Source organism: Microtus ochrogaster, chromosome 18 (genome assembly GCF_000317375.1).
Source record: "Microtus ochrogaster isolate Prairie Vole_2 chromosome 18, MicOch1.0, whole genome shotgun sequence".
Classification (NCBI taxonomy): Eukaryota; Metazoa; Chordata; class Mammalia; order Rodentia; family Cricetidae; genus Microtus; species Microtus ochrogaster.
The window spans coordinates 24,143,574-24,166,296 of record NC_022020.1 but is presented as its reverse complement, the minus strand read 5'-3'; the positions used below and the strand labels follow the sequence as shown (position 1 = coordinate 24,166,296).

The window sequence follows — 22,723 nt, the reverse complement described above, 5'->3', positions numbered from 1 at the left end:
GGCAGGGAGGGGGACCAAAACTAACCCGAGTTTAGCGTTGGTTTCCTGGAACCTCACTTACCGTCTAACCTTGGTCATAGCACTACTAAGTCTTTTTCCTTCAGCAGTGAAAGAGTTAACAGCCCGCATCCCCAGAGGGGCGGGACATGTGGCAGCACACATGCAACACAGATATTGGCATTTGATGGTGATGCTGATAAGATTAACTTCAATTACTAAATGTAGAGGGCTTCAGGCGTGAGTCATGCCTGTTCTCTCTCCTGCCTATCATCCTCCAACTGCCCCCTCTCACCCTGTAGACTCTGGCCCTCCCTAGGGAAACAAGGACAGGCTTCATGCCAGGCTTGGATGCGGGTAGGATATTCAGAAGATAAATGTGCCCCATGCTTGGGTGGCCAGAGTTAATACCTTACCTCTCCCTGAGTGTCTCTTTCGCAATCTGGAGCTATGGACCTGGTTACAGATTGACTTCGAACAATGTCTGATGTGCGGAGTAAAGTCCTCCTTGGCCTTGGTAAAGCCTTCCTCTTTTCTCCTCAGAAGTTTCTCCAACCCGTGTCTCAGAGATGAGAGCTCAGGACTCCAGGAGCCCGACACAGGTGCTGGCGAAAGCGGGGAGCTGGGCAGGGACACAGCAGGTGGGGGCTGGGCCTCTGCTGGCCTTTCTCGGAAGGCAGAGGCAAAATTTCTAATGTACTTGACAAAAAGAGACAGTCCTGAGCTTTCAGTGGCACGCGGGGAATGGAGAGGAGTGGAGAGGAACCTGTAGTTTGGGGGCTGACTGACCTGGGCTCAGATGGTCAGTAAGGGCTGGGCCTACTCCCTCTGTGGCACCTTCAAGGATGTCCAAGAGGCAGAGGTGGGATGGGAGGGGTCTTATCCAAAGCCTAGACCTCTCCCTTGGGCCTCTTTGTCTTCTGACTTAGAGGCCTCACTAGAGAGCCTAAAGGACTAGGGGCTCTAGAAGCCAGGCCAGTGCCTTCATCCCTAATTTGGGATGTGGGATGGAGCAGTGACCACCAGCTGTGAGGGTGGCCGGTCCAGTCCATTGTTCCTGACTGGCCGGGAGGCCGGGTGACTCCCGTAGTTCAGGCAGCATAGGCTTTGCCGCTCATCACTCTGCCCTGAGCTACAGCTCTCTCTTGCTCCAGCATGAGTCCCTGGGTTCAGCAGAGGATTCTACCAGGGACCGGAAGACATCCTTGCCCATGGAGCCCAAGTTGGACATGTTGTACAAGATTGAGGATGTGCCGCCATGGTACCTCTGCATCCTGCTGGGCTTCCAGGTGCGTTTCCCCAAGGCCTCCCTGGACACAAGTTATTTCAGGCCAGAGAAAGAAACAGGTCAGCACGACGACTGTCACCAAGCAGCAGTGTCAAAGCAGGTTAAGTGGCCTGGGAGGACCGTGGACGGCATGTGACAGGCAGGAAGGGCCCATCCACAGAAGCCATAGGAATGACTTGGGGGAGGCTGGGGCTTTGGTAATCCCTAGGGGATGATGTCATTTGAGTAAACACCCCGTCGGGGCACTGACCTGGGATGCACGTTTCCCCGTGCGTGTCGTGCGGCCACCTCTCACACTCCTCTTACCTCAGCATTACCTGACGTGCTTCAGTGGCACCATCGCTGTACCCTTCCTTCTGGCTGAGGCGCTGTGTGTGGGCCGCGACCAGCACATGGTCAGTCAGCTCATCGGCACCATCTTCACCTGTGTGGGTATCACCACTCTCATCCAGACTACAGTGGGCATCCGGTGAGCTGCCCCTCCCCAGCGCATGCGCGCTCGCACACCGCACATGGCAGAGCCAGAGCAGGCGGTCTCTCTGAGCGCATCTGGTTTCTTCCCTGTCTCCTGCACTATCTACCTGGCCAGCCTTAGAGCTAGGTAGCTGGGCTCCCAGGAGACCGTGTGTAGGGCGTCTCCTTCGCTCGCTCTTTACTCCAACATTTAGGGGCACTGCTTCCTTGCCCCACTGCCCATCCCTGTGAGCAGGCTTTCAGCATCTGTGTGGACCTGGGGGATTCCTAGCCGCGGATGAACAATTCTAATCCGGTTGGCTCAATGGTGGTGAATGCGAACAGTCGCAAGTAGCCCTCAGATGCAGAAAAGGAGCTGTCCGTTTCTAGAGCACGAGGCTCTCCCTGATGCTGAGATGGAGGGCCGAAGACAAAGCTTGGGGTTTGAATTGAGGGGAGTCCCCCTGGGGCCCCAATGCCTTCGCTCTTTCTCTGATGCTTCCTCCAAGCCTCCAGTTTTTATCCCTTTCTCTCAACCTCCGCTGCCACCCACCACCGCTACTCTGTGCCGCCTTCCAGGCTGCCGCTGTTCCAGGCCAGCGCCTTTGCCTTTCTAGTTCCAGCCAAAGCTATCTTGGCCTTGGAGAGGTGGAAGTGTCCCCCAGAAGGTGGGTTCGATTTTGATGTCTGCGCTGGAGGAGCCATCAACTGCCCAGAGTCTAGATACCAGGGTGTATTCACGGTACTGTGTTCTCTCTCTCTCTGTCCCCAGAGGAGATCTATGGTAACTGGAGTATGCCCCTGGATACCTCTCATATCTGGCACCCTAGGATCCGCGAGGTGGGTAGAGAGAATGGGCTGGAAGGAGGGGCTAGAAGGGCAGTTTGTATACACTGCTGAGTTGTGTTCAAGGAGGTGGTCGAGAAACTTGAACATTCTGTTGAGGCCCCTGTCAAGGTGACTTACAGCCGATTTTGCCTTTTTAGGTCCAGGGTGCAATCATGGTGTCCAGTACGATAGAGGTGCTGATTGGGCTGATGGGGCTGCCTGGGGCCCTGCTCAGCTACATTGGGCCTCTCACGGTCACCCCCACTGTCTCCCTCATTGGTCTCTCTGTTTTCCAAGCTGCTGGTGACCGAGCTGGCTCCCACTGGGGCATTTCAGCTTGGTGAGTGGTCTGCGGGACTATTTCTGTCCAATCCTAGACTCTGCCCCCAGCCCCTTCACTCCTGCCGTGTTTCCAGGCGCCAGCCTGGCCTACCAGTTATTTCCTTCCTGTGTCTCTACCCCCAGCTCCATTCTGCTGATCGTCCTGTTCTCCCAGTACTTCCGCAACCTCACCTTCCTGCTACCTGTTTACCGATGGGGCAAGGGTTTCACTCTCTTCCGCATCCAGATCTTTAAGATGTTTCCGGTGAGGAGCTGACAGATGCTAAGACTAGCAAAGGGGAAGAGCTGAGGCAAGGCCAAGGCTGGGGCAGGGACAAGGGCTCCAGCTAGAGGCTGAGCATCAGTGGGGGTTCTGGGGCTGGTGCTGACACAGGAGCCTGCAGCACCCCGTCACCCCACCCGCTCCAGATCGTGCTGGCCATCATGACCGTGTGGCTGCTCTGCTATGTGCTGACCCTGACTGATGTGCTGCCTGCAGATCCCACAGCCTACGGCTTCCAAGCACGAACTGATGCCCGAGGTGACATCATGGCTAGCTCACCCTGGATCCGCATCCCCTACCCATGTAAGCAAGTCCACTTGGTCCTTTCTGCTTCCAGTCAGAACTCCTGTGAGACAGACGCCTGCTGACTCCAGTTCGGCTGACAATGCAGTTAGCATTAGCCCTGTTTGTGAATGCCACATGGTGTTTATCCCCAAACCTTATGCCAGATCTGTGGTTCAGTGTGAGACCCTCCCTACCAGCCCCTCTCCCTTTCAAATAACCCCGTCTATCCCCACCCCTGTTGTCTCCAACCCAGGTCAGTGGGGCCTACCCACAGTGACTGTGGCTGCAGTCCTGGGAATGTTTAGTGCCACACTGGCTGGCATCATTGAGTCCATAGGTGACTACTATGCTTGTGCCCGGCTGGCTGGTGCACCGTCCCCTCCGGTACATGCTATCAACAGGTATGCCCGGCTCCATGTCTGATCCTGAGGGGCCACTATGAAAACAATTGTGGGGATAGGACTGGGTCCCATGGTTGGAGGCTTGGGCAAGAGAGCCATTGTCACCTCCAGCCCTCATTTCCTTGAGTATGGAACTGGGAATTACTCTATAAATGCTGGGAAGTGTGGAGAGATGCAAGAGTCCCAGGGAAACCAGGTACAGACAACTGTGTACCCAGTTCCTCATGTGTGTTCTAATGCATGGCTAGCCATGCTGTGAGGTGGGGACCCTCATCATCTCCGTGGTACAGATGAGGAATTGAAGCTCAGAACTGTCCAAGGGAGTAAGCACTGGCACACAGTGCTGGTATTGGTTCCTGGCTTCCGGAGTGGAATGCAATGGATAATGCCAGCCTGAACAGCCCCGGAGCCAAGGGGACAGGACAGTCTGTTGATGAGGCTGGACCAACACCCCACTCACCATTTCTTTACAGGGGAATTTTCACTGAAGGCATCTGCTGCATCATTGCTGGGCTACTGGGCACAGGCAACGGGTCTACCTCGTCCAGCCCCAATATTGGGGTCCTAGGGATTACCAAGGTGCCACGCCACCAGCCAGAGCAGCACTGTCCTGTTTTGTGTTGCAAAGCCCTGTTCTGAGTAGTCTTGGCTTTGGCCCAGCCCCACCTGTGGGAGCATCCCACCTTCACCCTCCCCTCTACCGAGTGCTGGGGTCCATTTATATGCCTGATACCCTGTCCCCTGAACTGGACCTGCTTCTGGTTCTAGCCAGCCCCTGGCTTCCGCAGGTGGGAAGCCGTCGAGTCGTGCAGTATGGTGCATGCATCATGCTGGTCCTGGGTGCCATCGGCAAGTTCACAGCCCTCTTCGCCTCTCTCCCAGACCCCATCCTGGGAGGAATGTTCTGTACCCTTTTTGGTGAGTGGCTGATGCCTGCCCAGTGGGCGTGGCGGGGCCCATCCAGCCAGGCTGCATCCCTGACGGTTCTGCGGTGGCAGGTATGATCACCGCCGTGGGACTGTCCAATCTGCAGTTTGTAGACATGAACTCCTCCCGCAACCTCTTTGTACTGGGATTCTCCATGTTCTTTGGCCTCATGCTGCCCAATTACCTGGAGTCCAACCCAGGTGCTATCAACACAGGTACCCTTTGTTCTCTACTGTCTCGAGATGTGGGGGAAAGTGGGGCGTCTTTCACAGCTCTCACACACATGGGGTGGAAACCAGTGAAGTGGTAGAGCACTTCCCTAGCTCCTGTAATGAGGCTGGATTACAAGCATGAGTCTAGCTATTGATCAAGTTTTATACGTGCTCATTTAATTTTCAAAACGAACAAGAGTTCCCAGGGGCTAAATGTTGTCCTAAGCCAATAACTAGCAGTTGACAGAAGACTGTCCCAAAATATGGGACAGAGGAATGACAGGCTTGAAAGTCAGGGCTTTGAAGAGCCCACGGCCACGATAGTGGGCAACACCGGTGGGAAGTCCCTGAGCCTCCTAGAAAAGGCCACTAGCCCACTGGCCCTCGACTTATTCCACAGGCATTTCCGAAGTGGATCAGATCCTCACTGTGCTGCTGACCACGGAGATGTTTGTTGGCGGGTGCCTTGCTTTCATACTGGACAACACAGTGCCAGGTACTGGGTCAGTGCTGGGAGGAAGCACAGAACCAGGCCATACTCCTATGTACAACAGATGGCCTGGTTCCTGCGGAGAGATGGCCAGGTCTGATGCCATGCAGCAGCAGGAACAGACGGTCTGGTGGAGTGTCCACTGGCTGGGGGAAGAGCCTGTAGCATGGCATATTCCCTAGGTCTGGAGAGTCAGTTCTGGGTTTTGGGAGTCTCCCACCAATTCTTTATGGCCACCAGGCTGGAAGTGCCTTTGTTTTTGCAGAGTTGGACAGGTAAAAACACAGCACTGGTTTGTGGGGGCAAAATCTACCAAGTAAGTTAGCAGCCTGCTACGCAAACAGAACCCCAAGGTGAACCTTCGCTGCCCCAGCTCTTGCAGGGAATGTGGAAATGTGACAGCCCAGTATGCGTATGCCCAGTAATACATGTTAGAGACTGACGGCCATGAGATCTCACACCACCCTCAAAACCTGACAGGCCGGGCTGGATCAGCAGTGAAGCACGCGCCAAGCATGCATGAGGCCCTAAGATTCAATTCCCGGTATTGAAACCAAACAATGCCCACATCATAAAGTAACTGCGAATCGACAGTTACTGTACATGACCCCTGCAGACAGGCTTTGGAAACTGAGTGGGGAAAGCTCAATGAAGACAGTGGTTATTAACCATGGTTTCTTGAGGCATGGCAGTTCAGACTGGCTTAAACTTGCTATTCTCGTCTTTATCTGCTATCTGATGTATCACCATACCTGGCTTATTCCTGCAGCAAATGCAGTTCAGAAAAAGCTGGTGGAATTTACCAGCTTGGCCAAGGCAAATCGAGGATGTTTGTTTTGAGGAGTTCTTCCCACAAAATGGGACATAAAACATAACAAGTTGCCGAGACTAAGCTGGAGTCATCTGCAGATAAGGCAGCTCCGTCCTGAGAGGAGCACGAGATTGGGACCAGACTGTTAGCGGGAAGGCGCTCTGGGCTAGGCAGGCTTTCAGGCTATGGCAGCGGCATAGAGGCAAGTGGGGCACCGGGACCACAGTCGTGTGTATGCCAACAGCTCAGGGGCAGCCTTTCCAAGGCCTCCAGCCCTCCTTGTTAAGAGCCTGAGATTTATTCGAGACTGCAGTGGCTCTGGGTTATTCTTAGCTCTGGCTGCCCTCACTCCTCCCACTACACTGGAATTATTTCAGTCTTTGTCAGCCCTTCTGAGAACCTGCAATCTCTGAGACTCTGGGTCTTCTCCCATAGGCGCACCCTCCTCCATCAAAGAGTTTTGCTCAGCTTGGTTTTCATTCATACTATAGAAATGATTTATTTCCCAAATGTATAGTTAGAGTGAATCTTAATATTGATAGTGTTTCAAGATCTGTGTCCTTGGCCTGGCAGGACGGCTCAGCAGGATGACCTAAGTCTAACCCCCAGGGCCCACATGATGGAGCAAGAGAACCTACTTCCTGTGCTTATCATTTGATCTCTGCACTTTCATAGTTACAGGATAAACATATCCTGTCCTGGAACTAGCTCTTCTAGACCAGTAAATATTTTTTTAAAAAAAAGGATAAACAATAAACGTGACAAAAAGTTAAAAAAAAGCTGGGCGGTGGTGGCGTGCACCTTTAATCCCAGCACTCAGGAGGCAGAGGCAGGTGGATCTCTGTGAGTTCGAGGCCAGCCTGGTCTACAAGAGCTAGTTCCAGGACAGGAACCAAAACCTACGGAGAAACCCTGTCTTGAAAAAAAAAAAAAAAGTTAAAAAAAATATGTCCTCATGTATATAACCTAGATAATACTTGGGTCCCATGAACCCAGCACACACTAGCCCTATATTCAGATCCATCCATCCATCCATCCATCTTTTGGGTTTTCCCAGACAGGTTGCCTTGGCTGTCGTGGAACTTTCTCTTTAGACCAGGCTGGCCTTGAACTCAGAGATCCACCTGCTTTTGCTGGGATTAAAGAAGTGCGCCACCACTGCCCAACCCAGACAGAGTAAAATGACTTAGCCTGTTTCTTCTCAAAATTTTGTGCAATAGTGCCTACACACCTCCCAGGAGTATTCTGAAATAATGAAATTAGTTAGCAGAGTCTGATGCTATGGTTACACAGCATTAATCTTTAAAAAATTTTATTGTAACATTGCATTTTATATGCATTGGTGTTTTGCCTGCATGTATGTCTGTATGAGGGTGTCAGATCTTGGAATCACAGACAGGTGTGTGTGAGCTGCAATGTGGGTGCTGGGAATTGAACCCAGGTCCTCTCGAAGACTAGCTAGTGCTCTTAAACATGGAGGCATCTCTCTAGCCCCATTATTAATCTTAGAGTTTCTCAAAGCTATGGCAAGTAAGGCATCCGGGGTGGTAGAGAGTGCTTATCTAGCATATAGAACTGCCTTGGGCTCCATTCTAGCAATGCAAACTCATCAAGACTTGATTCCAGAAGTATGCGTTCCGACTGGTTGTATGAAAGGGAAGCAGGACAGGGCTGTCACCCTCTTAGATGACCCCACTGTCCTCCTGCAGGGAGCCCAGAGGAAAGAGGCCTGGTACAGTGGAAAGCTGGAGCCCATGCCAACAGTGAGACGTCAGCCAGCCTGAAGAGCTATGACTTCCCCTTTGGGATGGCCATGGTAAAAAGGAGTACCTTCCTCAGATACATTCCTATCTGCCCAGTCTTCAGAGGATTTGCTAACAAGTCAGAAAATCAGACTCCAGGTCCAGAAGATACTCCAAACAATACAGAAACCACATCTGTGTGCACCAAGGTCTGAAACTAACTACGAAAGGAAAGGTAGGATGTGTTACAACTCTTGTGGGAGGCTGAATAATCCAACATCTGTTTCAACAAAAAAAACTGAATTTATTCCATTTTTTGTAATCTGTTTCAAGTTTCTTCAAGGGGAGAGTAGGCTGGATAAAAAATTCTATGTGGATTTTGGGTGGAATTCCTTAGCCATGTTATAATGAGAGCAGATTCCCAACTGTTGTGGGTCACCGATGGTTACAAGTAAATTGCAGTATTAATCCTACCAGATATAAGCAGCATTTAGGACAAGCAGTCTATAAGTAGTCACCGTAAGCCTGCGTTTCCAAATTCTTTTATGCTTGTATGTATTTTTTCAGTCTTTCAAGTACTGACATTATAGGCATAAGCCACCATGATTAGTTCACTTCCTCTCAATTCATGATCCTTCTATCATAGCCTCTCTCAAAATGTAAGAAAAAAAACTTTAATTCATTTTATGTGTGTGTTTTGCCTGCATGTCTGTGTGTCATGCACCTGTTCAGTGCTTGCAGGTAAGCAGTAAGCACGGGATCCCCTGGAACCAGAGTTATGGAGAGTTGTGAGCTACCACGTGGGTGCTGGAAGCCAAGGGTCCTCTTGCCAGAGCCACAAGTGCTCTTATCCACTGAGCCATCTCACAGCTCAAGTGCAGGAACTTTGCAGGTGTATATCACTACACCTAAATAATGTTTGGTATGGAAAAGGCTGAAACACTAAGACATTAAACAGGAAAAATCATTCCACATATACCATTTTGTTTCAATCTTAGTGGTCATAAAACTAAAATAATTTTAATTACTTCAGTACCACAAATCTGTTAGTACAAGCCTGTAAGGGGGGGTGTGACCATTTGTCTTTAGGGCTTCAAAATGCGTGGACAGTTCTGAATCCTGACTTTGCCTAAAATGCAGACCCCTGGTTCGGGTTAATGAAATGCTTTCTCCCTACGAGCAGTGGTTCAGTGAAGGCTGAAAGGCACGAGATTGAGGCTAGTTTGAGCACTGCTCGTAGGGAGAAAGCATTTCATTTGTAGTACATTTGATTCTGAGCATTTAGAAAATAAAGGTATTATGGACCCCCCCCCACACACACAAAGAACAAGTTTCAAAGATACACACATTAAAAAAAAAAAAAAAGAAAAAGAAAATTGGGGCTGTTGAGATGGTTCGGTGGTTAAGAGCCTGGCTGCTTTTCCAGAGGTCCTGAATTCAATTCCCAACATCCATATGGCAGCTCACAAGGGTCTATAACTGTAGTCCTACAAGATCTATACTCTTCTGTGTAGTGGTATATTATTTGTATCTTGATAAATAAAATCTTGCCTGAAGACCACAGGCAAAGTCAAGCCACTAGAGAAGTCGCTCTACCAAGCCTGGGCGACTGCAGACTAAGCCTCTCTCCTCCCATTTTATATTCCCTCTAGTGCTGGGATTAAAGGCATGTGACTCCCTAGGCCTGGGATTAAAGGTGTGAGCCACCACCACCTGGATTTGTTTCTGCAGTGATCTTGTGTAGCCCAGGCTGAATTCAGAGATCCATCTGCCTCTGTCTCCCAAATCCTGGTATAAAAGGTGTATGTCACCATTGCCTGACCTCTAGTGGGTCTTCAGGCAAGATTTATCAAAATACAAATAATATATCACATTCACCCCTTTTATGGTCAATAATTTAAAAAAAGGCTATATTCAGGCAGACAAAACATTCATCTACATTAAGTAAAAAAATAAAGGCAACACCTGTTAGCTCTCAAAAAGTACTAAAGGAAGGGAGGGAGGGAGGAAGGAAGAAAGGAAAAGAAAAAAAGAAAAGAAAAAGGAAAAATTAAAGCCAGGCTTGATGATGTATGCCAGATCTCTGTGAGCTGGAGACCAGCCTGGTCTACAAAGTGAGTCCCAGGACACCCATGGCCGCACAGAGAAGCCCTGTCTCAGAAGAGACAAATGACATGCGGAAAATAGTCCCTAAGTCCAACCTCCAGAACCATAGATAAAAAGTAGTAACTTCTCAGCACCTGAAACAGGAACCTGAGCTGCAAAGCTGGCTTTAGCTATGTAGCAATATAGTGTCTCAAAACAAAAAGTCGGGAGTGGTAGGCATGCCTTTCAGGAGGATCTCTCTGAGTTGGAGGCCAGCCTGGTCTACAGAGTGAGTTCCAGGACACCCAGGACTGCACAGAGGAAACCCCGTCTTGAAAATAAGCAAAAATGATGAAATAAATGACTACGTGGCCCGTTTTAGTCTTCAGCCCTATAGTATCAAGAGAAATCCATGCTGCTGCTCATGCTAAGCAGGTGTTCTACCATTAACACATATCCCCAGCACACCAGTTTTACACCACGGCTATCTAAGATTTCAGACACTGGTCTTAGACAACAAAAAAGCAAGGACAAGTCAAATACTGGAGAGACACTTGCACAGCTCCTGTGTATTTGAGCAAGTCCTCCTCTCTGAGCACAGTTCACCCACTCAGTACCGATACTGGAGAGTCTGTACCAATAAACACAAGCACCAGCTCAGTTCTACTATTATTTATTTTTTTAAATATTTTTGAAAAAATATAATTTTTTTACAATATTTTCAACTTAAACACTATTCACACTGAACACGTATGGCAGCTTAACCTACCCAAATATGAAGTTTAAGAAGCCAAAACTGTTCTAGCTTTGTTAAAAGAAAAATTGTGCTGCAGACTATAGTCATGATAGTTAACAAAGCAAGGAAGAGCACCACTCAAAATCATGCTTCCGCCTCTTTAGTGCTCCAGTGGATGATGGGCTGGTGTTGGTCCTGTGCCAGACGTCACACACGTATGGCTATGATGCAGTGGATCCGCAGAAGACACACGCCTCAAGTCCTACTTCTTCAAGTTCACCACCGCTGGGCGAACCCAGTGTTCCTAACATGATAACGCACCAGGCAAAAGGCAGCCTGGCTCTGAACTGACCACCACCGTACCCTCTGCAGACATTCTTGTGTAACAACTTACTGCTAGTTAACACTTTCTTCAGAAAAGGTCATTTTCAATGGACAAATGCAACTGAGAAATCTGCTTAACAATCAGAACTTAATTTAAACTTACTCATTTACTTATTTTACAAAGTGTAGACATTAAAGTGTCAATTAATCCTCAGGGACCACCTACCCTCAAAGACAGACAATTCAGTGAGAGCTGGAGCTTGTTTAATTTGGTTCTTTGTCACAATTGACTGGTGCTTCTTCCACTGCTGTCTTTACATTAAGCCACGGGGCCAATTCTACTTCCAGGAACTGTGTGACAGCTTCTTACTTAGTAACAGTCTCAGCACTTTTATTAAGCATGCAAGACTAACAAAAACTTTGGCAATGCATAAGTGTAACACAGTGACGAGAGAGCTTTTACAATGAAGTCTTCTAATACTGCCTTCACAGTGTGGAAATTGTGCTACATCCACCAAAAGAGGGCCCCGTCTACTCAAATATGTTAGTACTTCACCCCAGGAACAAACTCCTTTGCATTTGGATTCAGATTGCTCTTGACCTGGAAAATAAGTACATAAGAAAGAAAGAAAGAAAAAAAAAGCAAATTCATTATAGTTGGCTGTGGATTCTCAGAAGCATTCAGCCTAGATCCTTATGTAAAAAATATCTTAGAAAAATACAACAGACTGGACTACAGTTACACCTAACCCCAAAAACCTATGAAAGAGAAAGAAATGTGATGGACTGTTATATCCTTCTTTGTTTTATATAGGTCTCTTTGTACAGTCCTAGCTGGCCTTGAACTCAGAGATCAACCAGTCTATCCTCCCAAGGGCTGGGATTCAAGGCATCTGTCACCACAAAAAGCCTCTATATCCTATTTTACCAACTTCTAAAGTAGGAGCTGACATTAAACATAACAACAAAAAAAGACCCCACTAACTTCACATAAACTATAGGAATATTAATAGCATGGCATAAGGACTTCTGTCAACTGTACATGATGCTCTGGGTGACTTCCAAGTAAGTTAAATACAAGTTTACAGTCGAATAACTGGGCATTGTTGGCTGTTGGTGAATTTTACTTATGACTGTCACTGAAAACTCGGGGGTTATCTTTCTACAGGAGGAACTGGACGTAACAAGAAAAGAAAACCACACAGAAGACAGAAGACCTGAGTTGGGAATCTCAGCTCTGCCTTTTCCAAATTCCCATGTAAGCTTGGACAAATCACCTCTGAGACTGTTTCCATATCAGCTTACAAAACATCAGTAGGCCAAAGTCTCTAAGCACTCTAGAGACTTGCACTAGAATTATTCTGTTTCCCACGTTTACTTTCCTAAGCATACATGTCAATGTAAAGAAATAGTGGGAAATTCTCTACATTGAGAGTTGGGAGTTGACAAAAAGGAAATCAGGAGATTCCAGGGGTAAATGCAGACATGCAGGTAGGCTTTTTTTTTTTTAAACGGAATTTAATTCTAATGTCATGTATTTTAAGACCAAAATATAATACTAAACAGTACATTGGACCAATAACTTAGATAAATATCCCCCATTCCCACAGGGAAATAAATCTAAATTTTAATTAATGTCTCAGGCCTGGGCTTGATCTTCAGCATTATATACACAGAAATAAAAACCCTTAAGAGCGAACATGGTTTAATTGTAAAACCCAGAAGTCTTTTATATATAATCTCTGGCAGCTAGAGGAGTCTAAGAATGAATTAAAGTACTCTCAAATAGTTTGAGTTAAACTAATCAGTTTCTGTGTTATGGATTTATGCAAATTCCAGCTTATACTCAAGACTAGCAAAGGTTCATCAGAGCACCAGTATCATTTGACACGACTAATGCACCCATAAGCAAGCATCTTGACATCATATACCTTGTTCAGCTAGGTCACTGTCATTTACTGCAACAAAGATTATACCACAATGTAAATGTTTTCTGCATTGTCCTTTAGTTGCAGAATGGTTTCCAAAGCATGACGGGGAGGATGACTCTAAACTATCTCCTCTGGGATGCTTTCAAACAATTATCATGCTTAAAACCTGATTCTTCAAGTTTAGGTGATTATGACAACAGCTTAGTAAACGAATGCACACTGAACAGACAACAACGAAGAAATTCCAGAGCCCAGGAGTTCCAGATAATTCTCTTGGCTAGAAAAATGAACATTGAAAACCAGAAAAGAAATGTAATTGCATGTGGAGGATGGTGGCTCATGCTTGTCATTCCAGGTCTTGAGAGACTGGAGCATGAGGGTTACTCTCTAAGTCTGAGGCTAGCCAGGGCTATGCATTGAGTTTCAGGTTGGATTGTGCTGCAGTGAGACCCTGTTTCAAACATCCACCCACTTCACAAAACAAAGTCTTGTCTTTTATCTTAATTTTAGTAAAAGACTCATCAGGGTCTACTTTAGTGACGATGAGAACTTTATTGCAAGGGCATTAGCAGCGATGACACTGAGGATAAGCAAGAACATAAATCTAGCTTTGCGTTCTTTTCCTGCCAAATGCTTGTAAAAGCATCTCAAAGAAACCCAATCAGGAGATCTAAGAAATTTTATCAGATAAAAATTTCCAGATTTTACCAAATGTTTAGGTGATAAAGAGCAACACTTTCATCAAGGTACTTTTATATAATCAAGCCATATGGTAATATTGTAAATTTTGTACTACTCCAAGACATTCAGATACTTCAAGGGCAACATAAGTTTAATGCAACATCAAGGTTGAACCAACAAGTTATCCTATGTGAGACTGGGGGACCTCTGATTCCACGCTTAAAAAGAGTGGGAAATTTTTCAAAGGGAAGAGTTGTGGAACTCTTCTTAAATAGAGTGTAGCTGGATTTTCCACTTATGGGAAAGATGAGGTAGGGTCTAAAAAGATGAGAAATGACTTTTTTTTTTTTTTACCACAAGATCTTCCAGAGAAGAGCCATCACTGATAACAAGATCATTAAACTGGTCTTGGATTTGGTCCATAGTTTGTGGGAGATCTCGAGCTGGAATAAACCATTCATGTTCTTCTTCCTCTTCCAACATTTCTTGGAAACAGCGTTCAATAAATTCTTCTTCCCACAACTCCTCTTCTATCTAGAGTTACCACAAATAAGAGATAATTATAGCATAGCTGTAGGACATCCCTAAGTATGGCTTAAAATATCTTAAACGAAGCCACTTGCAATCATAATGTGAGAACAGGTTGTAGTAGGTCGTACACGCCTTTAATCCCAGCACTCAGGAGACAGGCAAGTGGATACCTGAGTTTGAGGCCAGCCAAGAATACACAGTGAGACCCTGTCTCAACACAACACAACAGAACCAGATCAAATAATAATGTGGCTGGCTGTGTGGTTTACACACTTGAAAAACAAAGTAAAACTACTACAGTGAGTTCTATAGGCCAGCCTATAATATAGAATGTACGCATTTCTCAAAATTTCCCTTAAGAGCCAGTCACAGAAGCGCACAACTGTAATCTTAGTACTATGGAGCCTGAGAAAGGAGAATGGTGAGTTCACACACACACAAAACAGAAACAGCAAACCATAGTATCAGAGCCAGAAATGCAGCTCACTGGTATAGTATATCACTATGCATGAGGCCTTGGGTCTGATCTCCAATAACAAAATTCAAAAATTAAAAACTTCCTCTGCTGCTTTTTTACTACAGGTAACAAAAGAAAACAAAACCCCCATAAAGACTGAGGAAGAGCTGTTTAGGGTTATTCTAGGTCTTTATTTGTCTCTATAGAATGTCTTTCCATTTAAAACAGCAGGGAAAAAGTAAAGGAGTGAGCCAGGTGGTAGCGGCACACACGCCTTCCAATTCCAGCACTCAGGAGGCAGAGGTAGGCGAATCTCTGTGCATTGGAAGTTAGCCTGGTCTACAGAGTGAGTTGTAGGACTGCCAGGGATATGCAGAAAAACCCCATCTTGAAAAGCAAAATGAAAATAAATAAATGCCGGGCGGTGGTGGCACACGCCTTTAATCCCAGCACTCGGGAGGCAGAGGCAGGCGGATCTCTGTGAGTTCGAGACCAGCCTGGTCTACAGAGCTAGTTCCAGGACAGGCTCCAAAGCCACAGAGAAACCCTGTCTCGAAAAACCAAAAACCAAAAAAAAAAAAAAAAAAAAAAAAAAAAAAAAAAAAAACAAATAAATAAAGAAAACCCTCAAAATAAAGAAATAATCTTTTCGAGAAATATTTATCAGAATTACCCATGAAGCCTAGAAATACTCAGCCCCTAACCCAATCTGCATAAAGGCTACAGGAAAATGTCTAGGAGGTAGAGATTAAACAGCCAGGGCTACACAGAGAAACCCTGTTTTGACAGCCCCACCCCAATCCCTCCAATAGAAAGGGAGGCTGGAAGAAATGATTCAGTGCTGAACAGCACTAGTTGTTCTTTCAGAGGACCTGTTCCCAGCACCCATGCTGGGCAGCTCACAACTGCTTGCAGTTCCAGCACTAGGGGATTTAAGGTCCTCTCCTGGCTTTTGCACCTGCACATACATGGCTCAGCCATTAGGTTAGGCTCATAACCAAAAAAAGTAAAAATAAATCTTAAAGTTCATGCCTTTAATCCCAGGACTTGGGGGGTGCAGAAATAGGCTGGTGTGTTTCTGCAGGTTACTGAGTGAGACATCCTGCCTTAAAAACAAACAAGACAACCCTTTTCCCCTTGACTAACAGCCCCGCACCTCTATTGAATCTCACTGAAATGATAGAAACTGTTTTACTCTACAATGTCCATCATTGGATACAGAGATATTAGGCTACCTACTGATTGCCAAACCAAACGATCAGGATTGGGACTAAGAAAGCGAGATAGTAGAAATGGGGATAAAGATGTCGCTTACCAATCTACCAGAGTTCTCTACAGAGTAGTAGCAGATTTTAAGGTTGATTAAGATTGAGGCTCTTAGGTGAAAAACAGACCAATTTTGCATCAGACATCTATGGTCTGTGTGCTTCAATTTCTTAAATTCTCTCGGATTTATACTGTAACACAGAGATCTGATTTGGTTTAAGGCAGCCGTCTTCAAACTGAACTATCTGGGACCTTTTTTGGCTTCCTGGGCTCTATCCTATTATTCTGCACCAATCTCTAGAGTGTGACCCTGAAACAAGCTGCCCAAGTAATTTTAATGAGCAGTTAAGCCTCGCAGTAATTAGCAGCCAAATAAAGTAAGAGTAGTAACACACAAATCTTTACCTTGCATATAAATGACCACACACACACACACACACACACACACACAATGGGGTCAAGCACATCTTTGAAAGATATGAAGCTACAAAAGAAACACGTTTGTACACAAAACTGACTTGTCTGTTGAATTCCTCTTCGTTTTCCATCCACATGTACTCTGCAAATGGATTATCATCTTCATGAGAATGACCGTTAATAATCACATCTTCATTGATGATGCTTGGGCTAGTACTGCTGCGACTTGGATCTTTCATGGTTGGTGTTTGTTGTCGTTTTTAACCTTTAAAGTAGAGTACAATCATTCTTTTAGTTCCTAATGAGTGCACTTGCTGTTATTACCACCAAAGTGTTACAGGCACATGCCACATTAGTTGGAAATGATTAAGAAATAGCTGAGACAAGGGCTGGAGCTATAGAAGTAAACAATGCTTTTGTGTTTGTGTGAGGACATGCACATGTGTAAAGGCTGTTTTAAAAGTTAGATTCATAAATTTTACTTGACTTTTGTTAGTATTTTTTTTCCTATTAATGCTGCTTAGAAATCAGCTAACCTCTTCAATATAGAAGCTTGTTTTCACTAGATCATGTCCTTTATCTCCATTCCTACTTGAAATTCCTCACATACTGGTTTCCAACAGTATATCACTACTAAAATTTTAAATATGATTTTATCATCTTTCCCCACTAGTTTCATATCTTAAGAATTAGAATCAAGCCGGGAGGGCAGTGATGGAGCATGCCTTTAATCCTAGTCCTGGGAAGTAGAGGCTATGCAAAGAAACCCTGTCTTGAAAAAAAAAAAAAACAACCGAAAGGAGGGGCTGAAGAGATGGCTCAGTGGTTAAGAACACTGGCTGTTCTTCAGTAGGACCAGGGTTCAATTCCCAGCAACCACAAGGTAGGGATCTCCAAGATCTGACACCTTCACACAGACCTACCTGCAGGCAAAACACCAATGCACATAAAATAAAAATAAATAATTAAAAAAGAAAGAAAACCCAAAATGGTCTCATTAAACTTCAAATAGATACATTTCTTGCCTGGGCTGCATTCTGAACTGTCATGACTCCTCAGCTTTAGTTGTACTATTACTTTATCACAGACAGTCAGTCAGACAGACAGACATTAGTCTACCAGTCCCTTTAGCTGTAAAGTAAAAATAATTATTCCACCAGGCATGGTAATGCCTATCTGTAATTTTAGCACCCAAGAGAGTGAAGTAGAAAGACTGCCCTGAGGCTGAGCCACCCTAGATCACACACTAAGTTCTAGTCAGCCTGGGCTATGTAATAAGGTCTTGTCTCAAAACCAAAACAATATTCACACACAAAAAAATATTTCCATTAGTCCTTTTCCACACAGAAGTTTCCAAGAAGCATTAAGTTTCTGTCTTAATGTTTGACACTACAAGGTAACGGTTAGAAGAGCACCCTAAGAGCCAGACCCTAACTCTAACCCTCTAAGTGAGGCAGACCTATAGACCTGTAATCTTAGGACTTGGGAGGCTCAGGTGGGAGGATCTAGCTGTACTATGTGCATAGAAGACTTATTTTCAAAAGGAAGGGGGGGGGGGGGCTACAGGCTAGAGAGTATAGGAGCATGCCTTTGATCCCAGTACTCAATAGACAGATCTCTTGAGGTCCAGGGCAGTCAGGGTTATATATATATAGTGAGTCCCTATCTAAAAAATAAAACCAACAAAAAACTATCACGTCTGTTTTATTTTTCTCAGCTGTGTAATCTATAAATCAGTTATTTACCCTAAGTCTCATCCTCCTCAGATGTGAACTGGGTAGTAATGAAAGTACCCAGGGCTAGAGAGGCTGTTCAGCAGTTGAGAGCACTTAATCGCAGAGGAGTTCCCAGCACCAATAGAATAGTGGCTCACAACCATCCTTAGCTCTGGTTCCAGGGGACCCTTCCTACTCCACCCTCTGATCTCTGCAGGTGCCAGGCACACAAATAGCACACATAATTACATGCAGGTGCACCACATGTATGCTCAGTGCTCGAGAGGTCAGAAGTTGGCAACAGATACTCTGGAACTGAAGTCACAGATGGTTGTGCGCTCGGAACTGACATTTGGGTCCTCTGTAAGGGGCAACAATTAAACAAGCACTTTTCTTAACTGCTAAGACACCTCTCCAATTCCAGCGCCATTTTTTGTTATTTTTTGATTTTTGTTTTTCTGAGACGGGGTCTTATAAGCGAAGAGTGGCCTTGAAGACCTGGACCCAAAGCTTCTGCCTTTACCTCCCGAGTGCTGGGATTACAGTCACCCAGCACTGGTGTTTACTTATTTATAGACAAGGTCTCAGTACATGGTCCTGGCTTGCCTGAACTTGTAGACCAGTCTGGTCTCAAACTCATAGAATCCATCTGCCTCTGCCTCCTATATTTATAAAACAGGCCAGCCCCAATCTCCTAAATGCTAGAATTATAAGCCAGACTTAACCACAACCAGTTAATCATTTAGAAAAATTAAGCATCAAAATCAAGGTACAAGGTAAAAATAATCACAGGTCTTCTACCTGTAGGAGTGAAACAATGTTATAGAAAAATCCTAATCAAAGGTGGCACATGGCAGGAATCCTCGCTACTCAGGAAGCAGATCGGTACGAAGTCTGGTCGATTTATCAAGACTCTGCTTCAAAGGGCTGGATGGAGATGTTGGTTGTTACACTACAAACAGCAAAAAACCAAACTCTAAGCCTGTGATGTAACACTAATCTCTAATGTTATAAGGCCGATTTGGTAAGAGTAAGGATGGCTCACCATTCTCCATCATTTGAGTAAAAAGCTCAAATATATCAGAAACACTAATTTATGCAACCAGGTGTTAAAATGTAAGATACAACTCAAGGGCTGGACAGATGGCTCAGCCGCGAAGAGCACTGCCTGTTCTTCCAAAGGTCCTGAGTTCAATTCCCAGCAACCATGTGGTGGCTCACAACCATCTGTAATGGGGTCTGGTGCCCTCTTCTGTCCTTCACGCATATACACAAACAGAATATAGTTTACATAATAAATATTAAAAAAAAAGGACATAACTCAAACCCTTTAGGCAGATGATCATCTCAATGGTTATCAATTAAAGCCTTTTAAATTAAAATTTACATTTTTAGTTCTTTTAGTTTTAGTACTTTTTTTGTACTTGCCATATTTCAAGTGTCCCTGCCCATACTGGGTTTCACTATGTAGCTATGGTTGGTCTTGTACTTAAGAGATCTGCCTCTGCCTTCTGAAAGCCCCATACTCCAAGTTTTCAATAGCCACAGGAATGCTGGGTTTCAGAGTCCAGCCACTACATCTAGTTTAAATAACTAATACTTATAAAAATACTTAGAACAACGATTGGGATAATTAAATGATATGTACTCGCTAAATACCTGCCAAGCTCCTGTTTTCTCAACTTCAAGTTATGTAAGAAAAAACCTGCTCTATTTCACACATTGTCATGATGAGTATGAAAATACTTTATAAATTATAAAAAAGGGTGAAAGTGCAAAAGGTTGTTAAATACTACCTTCAATCTTCCAAAATAAAATTGCTCTAACAGTGGACATTTTATAAGTGTCATTAAAATGAAGGCATCACCATCTAGGGTCATAAAGTGATAAACCTGAATTAAGATTTACTTTTTGGAGGAAACCCCACTATAAACTTACTCTGTCCCAAAGAGGGTAGAAAGTACCTACCTCAGTTTGAGTTCTCAAGGACCAATATGCACATCCTTTAACCATTACAGTGAATCGCCATTCCCCCCATCCCCTAAAGAAAGATAAATAGGGTATATTTTTTGAAAGTTACCTGTCTTTTGATACATACTTGTGAGAATGGTTTTTGTTCAAGGTCATTAACACAGATACTGTGTTCAATATCCTGTCATTTACAGACCAAAAACAGAGCCACAGAAGAGCAAGAGCTGGATCTCATTAAAGTTCTTGCAGAGTTTCTCTTCCTAGTTGAAACATTTCAGACATTACTTACATGAACCAATGCCTATCAACTACTAAATGAAACGTGAAAAATGTGCCACCGTGAAAAATGAAATGCTCAGCCAGCACACGCAAAATGAGCATCTCCTGAAATTAGCGTCAAAGGCTATCAGCAAACTGAAAACCAAATTATTTCTAGGGTTTGGGCCTGCAAAAGTAGGGAAAGCAAGCCTTTAGCACCTATTAGAAAATTATCGCGGGCTACTGCAAAACGTTTTTTAAAAGTAAACTTCACTATAAGTCCTAATACTCCCTTTCGTTGAGGTAGCAGTGGTACCGAAAGGTAAGGGGGCCAGTATCCAATAATATGAATTGAACGGGCCTTTTATCTATCAGCACCCCAAACAAAGACCCTATCGGGAGCACATGATAAAGCTTAGAATAAAGGGGTAGGGGTGGTGAAAAAATGGAAGAGGTTGAAAGATACAGGCCGTTCGACCGTTACAGAGTGCTCCCCTGGGACACCGTCAGCCTGCCAGTCCCTTGGCCCCTTTCCTCCCCAAACCCCAGCGCCGCAGAAACGCGCAGGCGCAGTAGCAGGGGCTGCGCGTGGCGACGCGCAGGCGTAAAGTGGGTAGAAACAATGAGCTTTGTTGCCCAAACGGCGAAGGGGGGGCACAGGGAAAAGGTACTGGATAGGTTAAAAAAAAAAAAGTCTGAGGATTGAGGAACGCAAGAAAGTGCTATCCCGGCAACACTCACGCGCCACAAAAGACCCGGACAGACGACTGTGCGGTCGAAATCATAAATAATGAAATGAGAAAAACGAACAGAAAAACGAGCTGAGGACACTTCGGAGAGATAGATGGAGCTGCCCCGGCTTATTCCTCAGACTCGGCGGAAATGGACCAGAAACAACCGAGGTCAAATCGGCCTCGGAGGCGCACAGCCTGAGCGGCCTTTTTGCCCCCCTCGGCCTTGCCGAGAGCGGCCTCTCGACCGTCGGGGTCGCCGCGCCCTCACAAAGCTCGGTCTGAGGGGACCCCTCACCCAGTGCACGGCAGCGGGGACGGCAGCCAACGAATCCTGTCGGCCTCCGCGGATCTCCACAGGCAGCGCCGCTCCCCCGCTCGACGTGCGCTTCGCCCGCCGCCTCCCTTCTCCAGTCCAAACAAACACCCAGCCCGGAAGTGACTTCACTTCCGTCAGCGCCGGCTCCGCCCACTCGTTCTGTCTTCTCTTCCCAGCCAGGCCACCAGAGTGCGCAAGAGAGAATGCGACTGGTCTGAGTTGTGCTCCCATTCAAGAGCAAAGGTCTTGCAAAGGCCTTCCAGGTGCTCAGCGGAGACCCACCTCGGGGTTTCCTAGGTCTCTTGGTTTCTCTTTATGCGAGTGTGACTTCTCACGCGCCCGGCCCACCAGAATGATGGGATTCTGTGAATATGGGAGCTGGGAACTAAGGTATGCATACTAAAAGGGGTCATCCAAATAATCTACTCCGATATACATACTAAAAATAACACACTGGATCACGCTAAGAACACGCACTGATGTCATACTGAGATCCTGACAAAAACAAAAAGCAAAAGCAGAGGTATATAGCTGATCCACAAGCATTCTTTCTCACTCACGTTAAAGACAGACCTTCACACGCTATCAAAATAACGGCAGGTGGTTCCTATGCAGACTACTGAACCTCTTTAAAACCAAGACAGGAAACTGCTCAAACTCAGACAAAACTAAGGAAGGCTCAAAGAATTTCCACAACAGTAATTCCATCACGTTTAAGAGGTAAGAAGCAGGAATACAGGACCATCATTGCTACATGAGACTTTGTCAAAAGAAAAAAGGCCAGCAAGATGTTTTAGTGGGTAAAGCAAGCTTTGTCACCTGAGTTCCATCCCCAAGACCCAAACATTAAGGTAGAAAACACCAACTCCATAACTTGTCTCTGACCTCTACACATGCCATAGCAAACAAAACAAACCCCAAACCTTTGAAGCTTAAAAGCTTCAGTGTACTGGCCTATGTGTTCTTAGTCACATTTCCTTGCTTTCATCATTGGCAAGCCCTTAAGTTCTGTCAATGACACTAAGCAAGAAAAACTATCTGGATTGTTGTGGAAAACTGAGTATACTCTGATATAGGAAAATTGAACCTGGAAATTAAATTTGAATCCTCAAAAAATACCACATACTCATCCACTGAAACAACCACTTTTTTTTAAACAGTTGCAACCAGATCCATGGTTTCATCTCTTTGTATAGTGCTCAAAGGTCTTCGCATCAGTGACATTCCTTTTGTCTTCACCTCAGGCAACATTTTTACCCTGGG

The 22,723-nt window shown here is 45.5% G+C and overlaps 2 protein-coding genes across 4 annotated transcripts; one reads left to right on the top strand and one right to left on the bottom strand.

Moving 5' to 3' along the window:
- Positions 1-494: 494 nt before the first annotated feature.
- On the top strand, positions 495-14,123 carry Slc23a1 (solute carrier family 23 member 1). The gene is made up of 15 exons (XM_005355931.3): positions 495-599; positions 1,152-1,286; positions 1,597-1,754; positions 2,318-2,406; positions 2,511-2,578; positions 2,725-2,906; positions 3,032-3,152; positions 3,317-3,473; positions 3,709-3,856; positions 4,330-4,435; positions 4,645-4,774; positions 4,855-4,998; positions 5,396-5,491; positions 8,006-8,273; positions 12,352-14,123. The coding sequence occupies exons 1-14, from the start codon at positions 567-569 to the stop codon at positions 8,251-8,253; spliced, it is 1,815 nt and encodes a 604-aa protein (XP_005355988.1). The 5' UTR covers positions 495-566; the 3' UTR covers positions 8,254-8,273; positions 12,352-14,123.
- Paip2 (poly(A) binding protein interacting protein 2) lies at positions 10,781-21,572 on the bottom strand. Of its 3 annotated transcripts, none has more exons than XM_005355932.3 (4): positions 21,440-21,572; positions 16,568-16,731; positions 14,150-14,329; positions 10,781-11,784 (listed from the first exon to the last, which is right to left on the bottom strand). In XM_005355932.3, the coding sequence occupies exons 2-4, from the start codon at positions 16,703-16,705 to the stop codon at positions 11,728-11,730; spliced, it is 375 nt and encodes a 124-aa protein (XP_005355989.2). In that variant the 5' UTR covers positions 16,706-16,731; positions 21,440-21,572; the 3' UTR covers positions 10,781-11,727. The 3 variants fall into 3 exon arrangements, with proteins under 3 accessions (XP_005355989.2, XP_013204987.1, XP_013204986.1); XM_013349533.2 differs by lacking the exon at positions 21,440-21,572 and adding an exon at positions 20,280-20,301; XM_013349532.2 differs by lacking the exon at positions 21,440-21,572 and adding an exon at positions 20,150-20,231.
- Between the last annotated feature and the right edge of the window lie 1,151 nt (positions 21,573-22,723).

Excerpts from the sequence above, each read along its gene's own strand:
- Slc23a1 (XM_005355931.3), top strand. The coding sequence starts at position 567 with ATGAGAGCTCAGGACTCCAGGAGCCCGACACAG. Across the intron at positions 600-1,151 it reads ACTCCAGGAGCCCGACACAG|CATGAGTCCCTGGGTTCAGC; the intron begins GTGCTGGCGAAA and ends CTCTTGCTCCAG. Across the intron at positions 4,775-4,854 it reads AATGTTCTGTACCCTTTTTG|GTATGATCACCGCCGTGGGA; the intron begins GTGAGTGGCTGA and ends CTGCGGTGGCAG.
- Paip2 (XM_005355932.3), bottom strand. The coding sequence starts at position 16,705 with ATGAAAGATCCAAGTCGCAGCAGTACTAGCCCAAGCATCATCAATGAA. Across the intron at positions 14,330-16,567 it reads AAGAGGAATTCAACAGACAA|ATAGAAGAGGAGTTGTGGGA; the intron begins GTCAGTTTTGTG and ends TGGTAACTCTAG. Across the intron at positions 11,785-14,149 it reads CTTCTCTGGAAGATCTTGTG|GTCAAGAGCAATCTGAATCC; the intron begins GTAAAAAAAAAA and ends CTTATTTTCCAG.